Raw genomic sequence first — 15,432 nt, forward strand, 5'->3', positions numbered from 1 at the left:
ATGATTTCATTTTCCACATAGACCTTATATTATATGATAACTATTATAATATATTTTTTTTCTTTCTCTTTTCATATTATCTCATATGAAAGAACATACATGGTGTGGTGATATATGTTCCTTTTGTAGCAGGCCGGCATAGAGTGAGAGAGACAAAGATATCTTGTTTTTGTGTTATACGATGTCACATATATATTTATATGTTGGGGCATAATATATTATGGCAGACACATTAGATTAGATAGGTTGATTAAACAATAGGTGTTTGTGTTTGTGCCTCAAAAGAAAGAATAATTTGGTGGTGGTGGTGGTGTTTATTGCAGCAAAGGGAACAACAACAAGAACAAGAGCAACAAAGCAAGAAAGGAAGGCATAATAATAATGGAAGCGAAAGGTGAAGTGAGAAGGCTTCACATAATTTACTTTCTTAGTAACATAGGTGGTCGTGCAGATCATCCTCATCTCATTCGTGTTCTTCATCTTGCTCGTAATGGTGTTTATCTCAGAGGTATCATTATTTATGTTCCTTCCTTTAGTTTTATGATTTCTTCTTTTATTATTTGATTCTAATTAATTTCAAATAATCACACTGCCTTAAATCTGTATTTATTGAAAAAGATGTTAAGAGGTGGCTTGGGGAATTGAGAGGAAAAGACTTGCCAGAAGCATTTTCTTGGTCCTACAAGAGGTTGGTGCTTATCACACATAATTACTTACATACCCTTCAGTTCTTCCTTTTTCCTTTCCTTCCATTTTTGTTCACACTAATGTCATCATCAATTTAATGGAATTCATCACAATCCCTCTCTATTTGTTTAGGTGATATTCATCTCCTTTTATGGGAGGTTAAAATTGATACATTCATAATGTATCTAAATATAATTTATAACTAACTATATTGAACAAAAAATGTACCAAAATTTTAATAATGTGAAGAGACTTGAATAATGTGTGTTTATGAAATGAATTTGTAACTAACAATAATAATTGAATGGCAGGAGGTACAAAAGCGGGTATGTGTGGCAGGACTTGTTGGATGACGACCTCATAACTCCCATTTCTGACAATGAATACGTCCTCAAAGGATCACAAATCCATCCAACCCCATTTGGTATGTACTTCAACATAATCAACTTTTTTGCCACATTTATTTATATTATTCATCTTAACATTTGGATGAAGGAGATCGAAAATACAATAACTTAGTTTTGTCCATATAGACAGCCTCGCTTAGTAGGATAGGACTTTGTTATCATATTTGTTTGTAAATTATTCATGTTAATGCGATTTCAGAGTCTGTCGCACCCCAATAATCAACAAAAAACAATAAATAAGAATAATAAAGTCTTATCCCATTAGGTAAGGTCGGCTACATCATTAATCAAACGCTTGCTAAGTAATCCTATCTTGTATCATGTCTACATTGACCGTGTTTAAACACACTCCCAAAAAAGGATTAACAATGAATCATATTTTGCCATATATTAAAGTGACTGAGCTGTGTTTATATAATCAAATGGTTGTTTATAATTCAAACCAAACTTGTTATCTATATGCATATTTTAAATAAAAAATGTTACGTTAAAAAACCATGGAATAATGGCTTTAAAGTCACTCCCTAAGTTGAAATTTCCGGATTTGTCCGAGTATGGCCACCCATAATTTCTATCCATGGAACATGTGCAGATCATACAGCCCTTTTCTAACTTTTCCTCAATTTTGCAGAAAATTTTTCCCCTGATGGAAAGATAAAAAATGGTCATGTACTTGCGGAGATAAAATCTCCGCAAGTACATGTTACAGAGGGAAAACAGCAGCCATCTCTAATAGAAGAAGAATCTAGAATTATTGGACGAGACACGGAGTCCAAAATGAATACTCCTTTGAAAGTATCGGAGATCAGTCAGGACTCCTTGGTGTTTAGCTCCGAGAGGTCATCCGTGACGACGGACGGATACGAATCTTGCAAGGCAGAAGAAGAGAAGGAAAAGCCTTTGGTGAGAAGCAACAAAGAATGCAGCATTGAGAAAGAACACGAGAAACCGGAGAATTGTGTATTGCCTTCTTTGTACCACAAACTTCTGAGTAAGAGTATTGGTAACAAAGAAGAACAGAACAAAACTGATACACCTGATTCTTCTTTTTCTACCTCCTCCTCTTCGTCGTCGCAATCCTCCTTTAGCAAGCTTAGGAATAGTTCGAACCGAGTTTCGATGGCATTCCGGAACTGGATTTCTTGTGGGACAGTGGATACAAATGATGCAGCTCTAATAAGGATGGAAGATGCTAAGAAAATTGATTCAAATGAGTCTATGACTAACTTACCAGAAAATAAAGCACAGATTTGTAAAGGAGACAAATTTGGAGGATCAGCCAGGTGTTTTAGAACTTCTTGGAATAATGATCAACAAGAAAACCAACATGGGGCCAGGTGAGTTATTTAATCAGCAAGATGAATATTTTAATTTCTAAATTATGAATTTAATTTTGATGTACTGTTGTTATTGTAAAAAATAAAAGTAAAAATAAAAAACTAACTTTCACAAAAATCAAACCAATGCATGCTTACAATTGAATGATAACGTTAAATCATTTTATACTGTTACTGGCCATGCATAACAACTAAACTAAAAAATTTATTCGTCATCTTTTATTATCACATTAACAAAATTATTGATAGGTGTTAATAAGTCCCGAATCTTTGATCATTAAAAAAGAAATAATTAATTTTTCCCCCTTTGCTACAGAAAAAGTTTTGATGGAGAGGAAACAAACAGAAGCAGGAGAAAGCTGGGTGACTTCTTAAATCAAACTCATCACAAACCACTTGGTGAACCAATTTGCTCGTAAGTGACTAAACATATCACCTGTTTCAGTTCTTAGCAAATTGAACAATGTTACCAGAGAATAGAATTCAAATAGAGTAATTGACACTATTGGTAAACAAAAATACTTTATTGAATTTTAAATTTTATAGTAAAATGCTGAGACCGTAAATAGAACTTGATGATGCAGGCTATGTGGGAAGCCGTTCAAACCAGAGAAAATGTACAAACACATGAAGTCTTGTAAAGGAATCAAAGCATTGGGAACATCCACTGCAACAGCAGCACTTGCTGACAAGACACAGCTTCATAGATCATCAACTTCCAATCATACAAATTACCTTTTGACTAATTAGAAAGATGAAAATCCCTTTCACCCTCTAGAACCAACTTAGCATTTGGCTTTTATGTTTAGATGTAGCTATCACTTGATCTCTTCCACCTTATGAAAGAGCTCATCCTATTAGATATTCTTGTGTTTCTCTGCAAGTTCAAGTCAACGCCTGCTTCGAATGTGAGGCCTACTTGGGTCTATACCATCTTTATATAGCAAAGAGGTATATAATATAACGACTCCGTATATAAGACAAAATTATATAAATTTTTCATCCATAACTATTAAGAGTTACGTTTGACAAACATTCTGCTTGGCAGAAGATGTTGCTAAAATGCTAAGCATCACCTGTTTTTCAAATGAATGACCAGCAAAGCCAGAATCTAACAAACAAAAATGGCGGATTCAAAGAATGTCGAGAAAGGCAAAATTTTGTAGAATGCCCAAAAAATTGTGCCTGACCAGGGTAATTTTTGACAAAACTTCATTAATAGCATACTTTTCTTTTAATTTTATTTTTGAAACGGAGAGACAAAGACTAAATTAAGTCTCATATTGTGTTTGATGTAAAAAATACTAGACTGAATAATTATATCTCAGTATCATATTTGGTTTAAGATAAATATGGATACTGAAAGGTAGATTTAGAATTTGAAAAGTTAAATAATAATATTTTTTAAAAGAAATATTAAAATTTCAGTTTCTATCTTTAGAAATTTCAGTATCATATGTCCTCATTTTCTGTAAGTACTGAACATGCATTTGATTGGTGAGTGTGTCTATCCAAGACATAGATACGGTGGTACATGTCTACTGTTTGGTTAGTGAAACACAAATTTTAAAAGACACAGGAAAACACAAAAGCACATAAAGATACAAAATCTGTGTATGGCACCGAGGGGTGGAACACAAATGTTGAGACATAGACACAATATTTTTAACATTTATTTTCCAACTATACCATCATTTATCTTCTCCTTCCTCTCTCTCCTTTCCTCCCTTCCACTCCCAAAACACAGACATCTCTCATCTTCTCTTCTTGCCACAAAGGCCACCACCGCCTCTCCTCCTCCTTTCTTTCCATCCAAATCACTACCGCCTCTCCTTCTTTTTTTCCACTCAGACCACCGCTACCACTTCCCACCCTTCCTTCCTCCCTTTTCTCCTCCCTTTTGTCGACATGTTTCTAGATCTGCGCACTGTTCTCCCTTTCTATCTCTCAATCTGACTTCGTCTACTCTTCTATTTGCAGATTCGTATTTTTCTGCCTCTCTTCTCTATCACCATCTTCCTTCACTTATGCTTGTTTTTTTGTATAATTTAATGAATTTTAGCTAAATTTTGTTAAAATAATTTTGTATTGATTTTGTTGAATTGAATTTTTTTAATGATATTTGTTAGATTAAATTTGTTATTTAGTTTTAGATTGCTAATGGTGATTATTTGGTTGAGGTGGTGGCTGATTGTTGATAGTGGTGGTTTAGTTGAGATGGTGGCTATATAGTGGTGGCACTGGTAATAGTTTACAATAAGGGTAATATTGAAATTTTAACAAAATTAAGATTTGTGTGTTCTGTCTTGTACTCGATACCAAACAAGTTAAAAAAATTGTGTATTATTGTGTCTATGTCTTTAGTGTTTATGTTTCTATGTCTATGTTTTAAAGTATACACAAACAAACACAGCCTAAAGGGACTGAAATTCTATGTCTCGAGACTAAAATTTTAGTTCTAGTCTCTGATTACCAAACACAGTACTCAATCGCAATCTTGTTAAGAGTATTGAGATGCCACATGACAAGACACATGCAGCATATTAGAATTTGTTAGAGTAATCAATTAGAAGAAAACTGAGTTAGTTACATCTAATTAGAAGTAGTTAGAGCTCACTCACAATAAGTACCAATACACTATAACAAACTAGTTAGTTCAATGAATACAACTCATTTTCCAGAAAATCTCTCTCTCTCTCTCTCTCTCTCTCTCTCTCTCTCTCTCTTCATTCTTGTTCTTCATCTTCAAAGTCTGATACTTTCACATGGTATCATAGCTCAACGATCCATGGAGAACACTGCGCCAACACCAAAAGCTCCAACAAGCTTCCTCAATTAGAACACGTTCGCTGCGTTTTCAGTCATTAAACTCAACAAGAACAACTAAAAAGCACGGAAGAAGCAAGCACTAGTGTGCATAAAGGTGAACAAGCTTCAAAGTCATCTTGATCTAAGGAAAATACCTGTTAGGTTTAACTCAGAATCAGATAGACATGAAGGAATCGAAGCTCAAAGCTACAAAGACTGGGAAGTACAAGATCAGTGCCTTGTGGCTTAGTTAACAACGACAATGGAGTCTAATTTTATCAACCGTGTAATTGAGTACATTACATATACTAGATTTGGAATGTGTTGAGTGAATAATTTGAATCTAGAGTCAAATCGAAGATTAAGCAGCTCAAGACTTAGTTAAAGACACTCAAAAAGCATGGTTCTATAGTAATCGAATACAAGGCGAAGATCAATCAAGTTGCTGACGTACTTAGTGCACTTGGAGCTCCACTGACCAAAGACGAGTATATTGAAGCTGCACTAGGAGGACTTAGCGAAGAATACAATGTTTTCATCACCATGGCAAAAGCAAAGATTGAAGAGACGTCAGAAAGTGAGTTTGAATCTCAATTGCTTGCTCAAAAAGAATTAATTGACAGATTTAGAAGGATGGAGCTAGGACCAGTGCAGGTAAACATTGCTCAAAGTGAAGATACTTCAGAAAGGTTTAAAGGAAGAGGGTTCAACAACTACAGAGGAGGTTTTCAAGGCTCAAGAGGTAGAGGCTATTTCAGAGGCACTGGATGGTCATCATGGTGGCAGGACAGTAGGCCACAATGCCAATTATGTGGGAAACTTAGCCATACAGTAGTGCAGTATTTTCACAGGTTTAACCAAAACTTCATGAATCTAAAAATGCAGCCCCTCAATGCAATGCAAACACCCTCAGCAGCATTCCACAATGGTACAAGCTCTCAAAACTCTCAATAAAGATTCCAAGAAGTGAAGACTCAGCCTCCCGCACCACCCAATCCTCAAGCATTCCTTACACTACCCTCAGCTCTCCTAGACATAGTTTGGTACCCTGATTCGGGTGCATCTCATCACTTCACATTTGACAAAAGGAACCTCATCACAGGATCTGATTATGATGGCACTGAACAAGTGTTTGAAGGTAATGGCCAAGGTATGGATATTGAACACATTGGGAGTTCATTCATGCATGTATCTTTATCTAACAGACCTTTTAAATTGTAAACCTATTACATGTACCCAATATATCCAAAAATTTAGTGAGTGTAGCCAAATTTGCCTTAGACAACTATGTATTTTTTTTAGTTCTGGTCTTACCTGTGTAATGTCAAATGTCAAATCTCTAAGAAGATCCTCCTTCAAGGATTGCTTAAAGAAGGGTTTACAAGTTTGAAGGGATCGAAATTAGCCCAAGAACAAAGTCTGTACATGTTAATCCTACTTGTTTCAACGCAAACATTGTTGAAAACTCCGAAAATACATATGTTAAATCTGAAAATAAGCATGTGCAAGCCACTGGCAATGCGAGTTCAGTATTGAATAATAAAAAGAGAGCTGCTGCACCCTCTTACCTAACTAAATTGAATTTTAATTCAACGGCAAATAAAGTTGTCATAAGTCTAATTTTCATTTGTAATTCTGCCTCTCAAGTGTCTGTAAATACCTTAGTGAGTCCTGTTTCAAATGCAGAAGCCCATGTCACTTGTAAAAAAGTCAGTGGTACAAGCCAATTATGGCATAGAAAATTAGGACATCCATCTGATAAGGTGGTAACTCTAGTGATGAACTAGTATAATGCTTCAAGTTCTGATAATTCAATGAATAAATTAGCTATGATCCCTCATTATGCAATGCTTGCTGTATTAGTAAAATTCACCAACTACCTCATCTTGAGTCTTATTCTAACTATGCACCTTTAGGCCTTATATTTTCTGAGATTTGGGGCCGGCACCCTTATATAGCAGATTAGGTTGCAAGTACTATATCTGCTTTATTGATGCAAGTAGAAGGTATACCTGCACATACCTACTCAGGACCAAAAGCCAAGCATTTAAAGCATTTCAGCAATACAAGTCAGCAATTGAACTCAAAACTAGGCTAAAAATCAAAGCCTTATAAACAGATAATAAAGGAGAATATTTGTCCACAACATTCAAGTAGTTTTTGGTAACAAATGGCATTCAACACAAACTTACATGTCCCTATACCCATCAGTAAAATGGCTTAGTGGAAAGAAAACACAGGCATATCACAAAAACCTCACTCACATTGCTAGCCCAATTAAGCTAACCTTCCTTTAAACTTTTGGGATGAATCAACCCTCACTGCTATTTACCTCATTAATAGACTATCCACCCAAACTCTCAACAACAAAACACTTCTTGAAGCCCTCGCCAACACAAAACCAGACTACACTATCCTATAACCCTTTGGATGCACATGTTACCTGCTTCTCAAACCTTACAATGCACACAAGTTTGATCATAAATCCCAAAAATTCATTTTCATAAGCTATGCCCCCAACCACAAAGGTTACAAATACCTCCTGCCAAGTGAAAAAAAAATCATTTCAAGGAATGTCCTCTTCAATGAGTATGAATTTTCTTATAACCAACTCTTCAGGAATCAACCAAGCCAACCCCTCCCTCACACCTCACGTTTTACCTTCACACCTCCCTTGCCAAATCTACTACCTCAAACCAACCTCAATTCCACTCCCGAACCTAACATTATCCAACCTCCAACCACCATCTTGCCCAACCAGCCCACCCCATCTTTCTTACCAAGGTCATCAGCAAGTTTTCCAGTATAACCTCTTACCTCAGCAACAAGCACTTCTAGTCATTACAATGTCTTAGCCACCCAATTAACACCAGAATATTCAATTCGAGGCAACACCTCCACTCCTAATTCAGCGGCACCCCAAGTGACACTAACCCCTTACCATACATCATCTCCCAACCACACCATCATGCATTGCATACATTGAATGACACTTCCAATATGGTCAATTATATATCTGAATCATTATCTACTTCATCTTTTTCTTTGTCTATTAATCATGATTCGGATGCCATTGCTACTAATTCTTCTTCCCTTGAAACTTCCTTAGCTGCAGATGTGCCTGAGCAAGTCCCAACTGAGATAGTTCCCCCTGCACTATCAGCAGCTACCATAAATCATCATCCCATGCAAACAAGGAGCAAGTCAAGCATTTTCAAGCCGAAAACTTATGCACCAGTGCTCAAAGGGGCTAACACTAACCTCTCCCAATGCGTCCCTCAAACAGTTGAACAAGCACTGACCAGCGAGCATTGGAAGTGAGCAATGGAAGAAGAATCTGAGGCATTCATGAGGAATCACACGTGGACATTAGTGCCAAAGCCACCCCCAAGCATAGTCCCTACCATTGGCAACAAGTGGGTCTTTCGAATAAAAAAGCATCCAAATGGTACAATTCAGAGGTACAAAGCACGGCTTGTGGCGAAGGAATTTCATCAAAAAAGGGCATCAACTTCGATCAAGTGTTCAGCCCAATGGTCAGACCTCCCACTATTAGAGTCATGCTGAGTTTGGCACTGGCAAAAAGATGGAAGATCCGACAGTTCGACTTCAACAATGCCTTCTTAAATGGCGACCTCGAAGAAAATGTCTTCGTGACTCAACCAGAAAGCTTCATCTCCATCCACACTCCTCACCATGTTTGCAAGCTCCAAAGAGCATTATATGGGCTGGAACAGGCCCCTAGAGCCTGGTCACTGATGCACGGAAAACTTGTCTCGCAACAAATTTCCTTCGGCAAGTGTACCGAATTGTCGTCAAGTAATAACTCACAAAAGAGTGAGGTCGAATCCCACAGAGATTAACGGATTAAGCAATCAATGGTTAATTGATTATCCTAGTTAGACGAATCATATTGGAGTAATAAGCAACAAGGAATTGTAAATTGACAGAAAAGTAAAGAAAGCAATAAAGTGCAGAAAAGTAAAATGGCAAGAAAAGTAAATGTAAGAACTAAAAATAAAATGAACATTGGGATCAAGAGATATTGCAATCCTCTGGATCAAGTTCATTCTCATCTCTTCCTCAATCAATGCATTCATTGATCTCCTTGGCAATCTTAAGTGATCGAATTACAATTCCTTGTAATTCGATCTCTCAAATCTTGATCAATAGCCAATTCCTTGGTCAATTGCTCATGAGAAGAGATGAAGTATGGTCACTGATTATACCACATGCATTTCCCAAATCAAGTGTTGGAAGGATTATAGTCACATATCCATCCACACCCAATTTGGTCCAGCATGAGAAAGCATTTCTAGCATGATCTCTTCATTCCTCTTTCAAGGTTCAGAAGAGATCCAAGTATGAATAGTATTTTCCAAGATAACTACCCAATTGGATGAAGATCGAAAGCTCTCTAGTAAAATCAAGAGGAAAGAAAGAAGAAGAAGAATAAGAACTACACTTAATCCATTGAATCACAATAGAGCTCTCTAACCCAATGTAAAGAGTTAGTTGATCATTGCTCTACAAAAATAGAAAAGAAAGAAAGTACAGAAAAGTAAAGATGAAGATTTAAACTGAAATTGAAAATTCAACATTCATAAATGAAAATTACAACTAAAAGAAAGAGAAGGAAAAGTGTGTGAGGGGAGGGAGTCCGAAGACCCCTCTTCAATCCCCCATTCCAGAATGCTTTCAATGTAAAGACTAAGGCCTTTATATAGGCTCTCCTAAATTATAAAATAAAATTTAAAAGCAAATTACAATTAAATGAAAATTCCTATTCTAGATGCTTCTTGTGGTCTTGATTGGTTGACAATTGTGGGATTGCTTGCTTGAGCTTTGAAGTGGACTTGAGAGAGAAGTGAGTCAAGTTGAGGTCCAGGTGCTAAAGTTAGTGCTAAAGTTAGCCACACTAACGCTACAAGTGTGGCGTTAGTGCTAAAGTTATTGTGGCTAACGTTGCACTTGCTGCCCAGTTGGTATTTTTGGGGCTTAAAAGATGACTCTTGTTTGTGCTCCAATTTCATGCCCACTATAGAGTATTATATATCTTTGGAAATCTCCGAATGTCAGCTTTCTAACGCAACTAAAATCACCTCAATTGGACCTCTGTAGCTCAAGTTATGCTCCTTTGAAGTGGACATGGTCACTGGCATAGTTGCTAGTGTTACTGGAAAACTTGAGTGCCAATAACGCTAGCGATCAGGGCTTCATTATTGCCAGTTTCTGAAGCTCAAACTTAGTGTCCACCCCATACTATTATATATTTTTGGAAAGCCCTGGATGTCTACTTTCCAATGCCTTTGAAAGCGCATCATTTGGAGCTCTACAACTCGAGTTACACTTCTTGGAAGGTGAAGAGGTCAGCTGGCCTTACTACAGGTTGATACCATGTTCATCTTTGCACTTTCAGGGCAGATTTTCTCCCTCAAATTTAGTGTCCACCATGTAGTGCCATATATTCTTGGAAAGTTCTGGAATCCTACTTTCCAATGCCACTGGAATCACCTCATTTGGAGTTTTGTGGCTCAAGTTATTCTTGTTTGAAGAAGGCATGGTCAGGCTGCCAGGTGGGACTTTTGGTCACGTTAACTACCACGTTAATCTAGTTAACGTGGAAGCTAACGTGGGTCTTTTTGTTTCGCAAATGTTAGTGGAGATCACCTTTTCCACTAACGTTGGCATCTCCCTTTCCTTCCACATTAGTTCCCACGTTAATCTAACTAACGTGGAGACTAACGCGGGTCTTCTAGCCTTCGCAAACGTTAGTGGCACTCTCTTTTTCCACTAACGTTGGCGTATACCCCTTTCGCAAGCGTTATTGGGGCTCACCTTCCCCATTAATGTTGCTTGGTGCCTTTTGTCCCTTCGTTAGAGTTCACGTTAGTGTAGCTAACGTGACTCTTAACGTCGGTCTTCCTTGCTATCGTTCCATGCTCTCCTTCTTCAAAGTTAATGCCACTAACTTTTCTCATTAACGTTGGGGCTTTCCTTCCTTCCACGTTAGTGCCCACGTTAGTGTAACTAACGTATCCACTAACGTGGCTCTTCTCTTCTTCTTTTGGCCTGAAATCAATCAAACAAAGTGCATCAAAGTCTTGCTCTTAATCATGGAATCATGCATCATCCAATTTATCATATAATTCATGCAAAATTCTCATGAAATCATGTAAAGTACACAATGTATATGTCCTAGAATACTCACTTGACTGCACCCTATGAGACCTTTATTCATTGATCCTTTTTGTAATTTCAGGGTTTATTTATGTCATTAGGCTAAGTGCTCTGTAAGGGGGCGACTCTTTAAGATAAGCTTTCAGCCAACACTCCCGATCCAGTTGGTTCAAGGTGCTAGGTGTTAAGACACCCCTAAGGACTTACTTCCTCAAGTCTCTTTCTTCCATACATACACACCACAGGCATATGGTTTATTTATTTTTTTTCTTGAGACCTTGGTGTCCAGCACCTCTTTGGGTTACTAAATGCTCTGTAGCGAGGGTTACTCTTGATAGTGGACTTTCAGCTGATAATCCCGAGTTAGTTAACCCAAGTTACCAAGTGATAAGGCACCCCTAAGAGCTTATTCATCCAAGTAAATCCTTCACACAGGAGCACCACAGACACATGCCTCAAGATTAAAACCCTTGGTGCCTAGCCTTATTGCTTACTCTTTTTCTTTTATTTTTTTTTCACTTTCATTTTTTTCTTTTCCCTTTTTCTTATTAGGATCTTGTTATTTAGTTAGTCTCATGGGGTGTGTTTCAAGCATATGATTCCGGACAGATAGTTGTCTTCCCACCTTGTGGTTGAACCAACTTAGCTAACTTATGACCACACCACAAACTCAAGAACTTACTCCATAGTATGAACTCTACTCTGGTCTTTTATAAAACACTCATTCTCTTTTCATTTGATTCAAAAGGGACAAGCATACTAGTAAGCAAAGTAAGGATGCAGTAATGACATTCAGACTAGAAAACACAGCCTTAATCAATAAAAAGTTTAAAAGACAGAATTGACATGCTTATTCACAAGGAGAAAGCACACATACATACAAAGAACATAGAAGACAATCATGCAAATTAAAGTGCTGGAAATAAGTAAGAGGAGAAAGGAACTTTACCACCTTGTATTTTATCTTCATTGTTGTTGCCCTTTTCCTCCTATTCTTCTCCTTCCCACACTAGACATAGAATGATTGCTTATACTCAAGCAACAATTAAAATAGTGGTGACGGGGTCCATGATGGATCATGAATGTCTTAGAATGAAGTGTGAGTATGCATGTGTTTCAGCAAGCAAGGTTAAGGATACAACAAAAGCACAAGAAGTAAAACAGAGACAATGTGATTGCATAAATAAGTGGTGTTGGCATGGTACTTGCATGAAAGTTAAGTGGCAACACCAAACATAGTGTGCCACTGTCAATCTAGAATGTTACAAGTACCCAGTGAAGATTGAAATTCAAATTGTTGCTACAAGAGATACAAACAGAGACATTTTGATTGCATTAATAAGTGGTGTTGGCATGGTACTTTGCATGAAAGTTAAGTGGCAACACCAAACTTAGTGTGCCACTGTCAATCTAGAATGTTGCAAGTACCCAGTGAAGATTGAAATTCAAATTGTTGCATGGAAACACCAAACTTAGAGTGCAATCATATGCCAAATTATTGAAAGTAAACTAAGTAAAGTAAGGAAATGTTACCTACGGTTGGGTTGCCTCCCAACAAGCGCTCTTTTAATGTCATTAGCTTGACATGTTGTTCACGACTTTCTTCCTCTTTTTCCAGTTTGTTAAGAGGAATGACCTCAAGAGGAAAGAGGAGCCAGTTAATGCCCCTTGTTTTGAGTGCCTCTCCCCAGCAAGCCTTCTTCTGTTGTTAGCTTGAGTAAACTTGCTTGTTGGGGTAGGGGTGGGATGGCTTTTGGTTGACCTTTTCTTCTTCATGAATATTATCCTTCTTTTCTTGGTCACCATCCTTTTGTTAGTATTCATGTTGATTGCCTTTACCACCTTGATTTCAGGATTTAGGTATTGTATGATGGGTGGAGCATCCTCTTCATCAAAAACTTCTTGAATTGGTGGTTCAATGAACTCACCCTCTATGCAACTCTCTATTTCATTGGAGTGTGGGCTCCCTTGATTGACTTCCTCCCTTTTTCTTGACCTTTGAATGAACTCCTCTGTTTTTGGAGAGAGTGGAGTGGTTTCTCTTTGTGATCTTAGCTCTTCAATGAATTGTTCTTCAGAATAGAGTTGTGCATTCTGTCTCAATTTTTCTTCATGGTCTCTTTCTGCTATTTTCTCCTCTTCAATTGTCTTCATTATTTCTTCAAGGAGGAGTTCTATCCTAGCGAGTCTATCTAAAGGAGGTTGGGTAGGTTGTAATGGTTGGTCGGGGTTGGTTTGTGAATGGAATTGGTTGTTTTGTGGTTGTGTGTTCTGAAAGTGGTATGACTCTTGTGGGTAGTGGATTGAGTTTTGTGGATGGTGAAATGAGTTGTATAGATTTGGGAAAGACTTTTGTGCTGAGGCATACTCAAATGATGAAGAATTTAAGCATGTAAAACTTGGAGGTGAGGTTGTATAATTGAGAGGTGATGGCTCTTGATGAATAGGGTATGAATGAGTGAAATCTCTTTGATTATGATCTTCCCAGCCACAACTTGAGTAGTGATCAATTTCACCAAAATATGGACCATTTTGTGGCTCTGGAAAGTACCCCATTTCATGTTCTTGATACTCTCACCCACCATGAGCATAGTAAAGTGAATCATTCTGTGGGGGTGGAGAGTTTCCCATGAAATTTGATTGACTAAAATACGATGGATGCTCCTTTCCTTCCTGCAAAAAGCTCTGTCTCAAACAATAATCACCAAAAGAAATTGGAATCTCCATTGTCACAGATTAGGAAATTCCCAGTGAGGCAATATCACAAACAGTTAGTTAGCACAAGAAAATAAAGAAACAAAAGAAAACAAAGACAAAAGAAAAGTGTCTAAGCTAGTAAATCAATCAACCGGTAGTTTGTTAATCACGATTAATCCCCGGCAACGGCGCCATAAACTTGATGCACGGAAAACTTGTTTCGTAACAAATTTCCTTCGGCAAGTGTACCGAATTTGTCGTCAAGTAAAAACTCACAATAGAGTGAGGTCGAATCCCACAGGGATTGATTGATCAAGCAACTTTAATTAGAGGAATGTTCTAGTTGAGCGAATCAGAATTTGGGTTGAGAATTGCAGAAAATTAAATGGCGGGAAAGTAAATAAGAGAAAAGTAAATGCTAGAAATAAAAAGCTGAATGTAAATGACGGAAAGTAAATTGCAGAATCTTAAATGGAAATGGGGTAATTGCTCATAAAAGTAAATGACAGAAATTAAAGAGAATGGGTAAGATCAGAAATGGGGAGTTCATTGGGCTCAGGAGATGTTGCATGTAACACCCTAACTATCAAAATGTCACGCTTCCGGCTGCGCCACTCTGATAGCTCGAGTATTACCACGACTTATATAATATTTAAGACTAAAATATGAGCCTGTTTCAAACTTAAAACCGCATAACACTTCGATAACTCTTTTTCGTGAAAACCTAAACATACATGCACATACAATTCAGATATAACCTTAAGATATATATATACATATACATAACACTAGTTTACAATTATACATATCATAATTTTCTATCCCTCTTACAAGCTTCATAAAGATAAAGGTGAGGGAAAAATAATAGCTACGGTGATACAAAAGACCGAATAAACAGAAAATAAACATAACTCTCCTGAAGCTTCGTCTTCCGTATCCTGAAAAGGAATAACCTGTAGGGGAGTGAGAACGTCGTCCTCGCTTGTTCTCACTATAGGATTACAGAATTTGCTATAACAAGATACGTAAAGATAAGATCATTCTTAGAGTTCAGTCATTACTCGTCTTATGAGTCTTTCCAAAACCCATAGGTTCACATTCGAAATCCAGAAAATTCCTTTTTGAAAAGACTTGCTAAATTTCTCAAATATTCTAAAACAAAACCTTTTTCCTTAAAAAAAATGTCTGAAAAGTTTTTCCTAGACCGCAATCATGAAAGCAGTTACCTACGCGGTATAAATGATCATCCCGTTTCAAGCATAGGTTCATTAAGTCTATGCTGAACCGATCAGATACTTTATACAGAACTAGGACTC

The 15,432-nt window shown here is 37.3% G+C and overlaps 1 protein-coding gene and 1 long non-coding RNA gene across 2 annotated transcripts in view; one reads left to right on the top strand and one right to left on the bottom strand.

Annotated features, from left to right (window-relative positions):
- On the top strand, positions 127-3,387 carry LOC107611298. Its single transcript, XM_016313244.2, has 6 exons — positions 127-508; positions 619-688; positions 999-1,111; positions 1,726-2,431; positions 2,748-2,846; positions 3,016-3,387. The coding sequence occupies exons 1-6, from the start codon at positions 382-384 to the stop codon at positions 3,179-3,181; spliced, it is 1,281 nt and encodes a 426-aa protein (XP_016168730.1). The 5' UTR covers positions 127-381; the 3' UTR covers positions 3,182-3,387.
- Positions 14,988-15,432, bottom strand: part of LOC110265998 — an 11,343-nt gene continuing 10,898 nt past the window's right edge. The window contains exon 3 of the long non-coding RNA XR_002352793.1: positions 14,988-15,069. This is a non-coding gene — a long non-coding RNA (uncharacterized LOC110265998). The remainder of the gene's footprint in view (positions 15,070-15,432) is intronic.

This window comes from Arachis ipaensis, chromosome B08, assembly GCF_000816755.2.
Source record: "Arachis ipaensis cultivar K30076 chromosome B08, Araip1.1, whole genome shotgun sequence".
Classification (NCBI taxonomy): domain Eukaryota; kingdom Viridiplantae; phylum Streptophyta; class Magnoliopsida; order Fabales; family Fabaceae; genus Arachis; species Arachis ipaensis.

What these genes read in the sequence shown, in the direction of transcription:
- LOC107611298 (XM_016313244.2), top strand. Translation starts at nt 382, where the DNA reads ATGGAAGCGAAAGGTGAAGTGAGAAGGCTTCACATAATTTACTTTCTT. An exon ending in AATCCATCCAACCCCATTTG is followed by an intron (nt 1,112 to 1,725) that starts GTATGTACTTCA and finishes TCAATTTTGCAG; the next exon opens with AAAATTTTTCCCCTGATGGA. An exon ending in CTTGGTGAACCAATTTGCTC is followed by an intron (nt 2,847 to 3,015) that starts GTAAGTGACTAA and finishes TTGATGATGCAG; the next exon opens with GCTATGTGGGAAGCCGTTCA.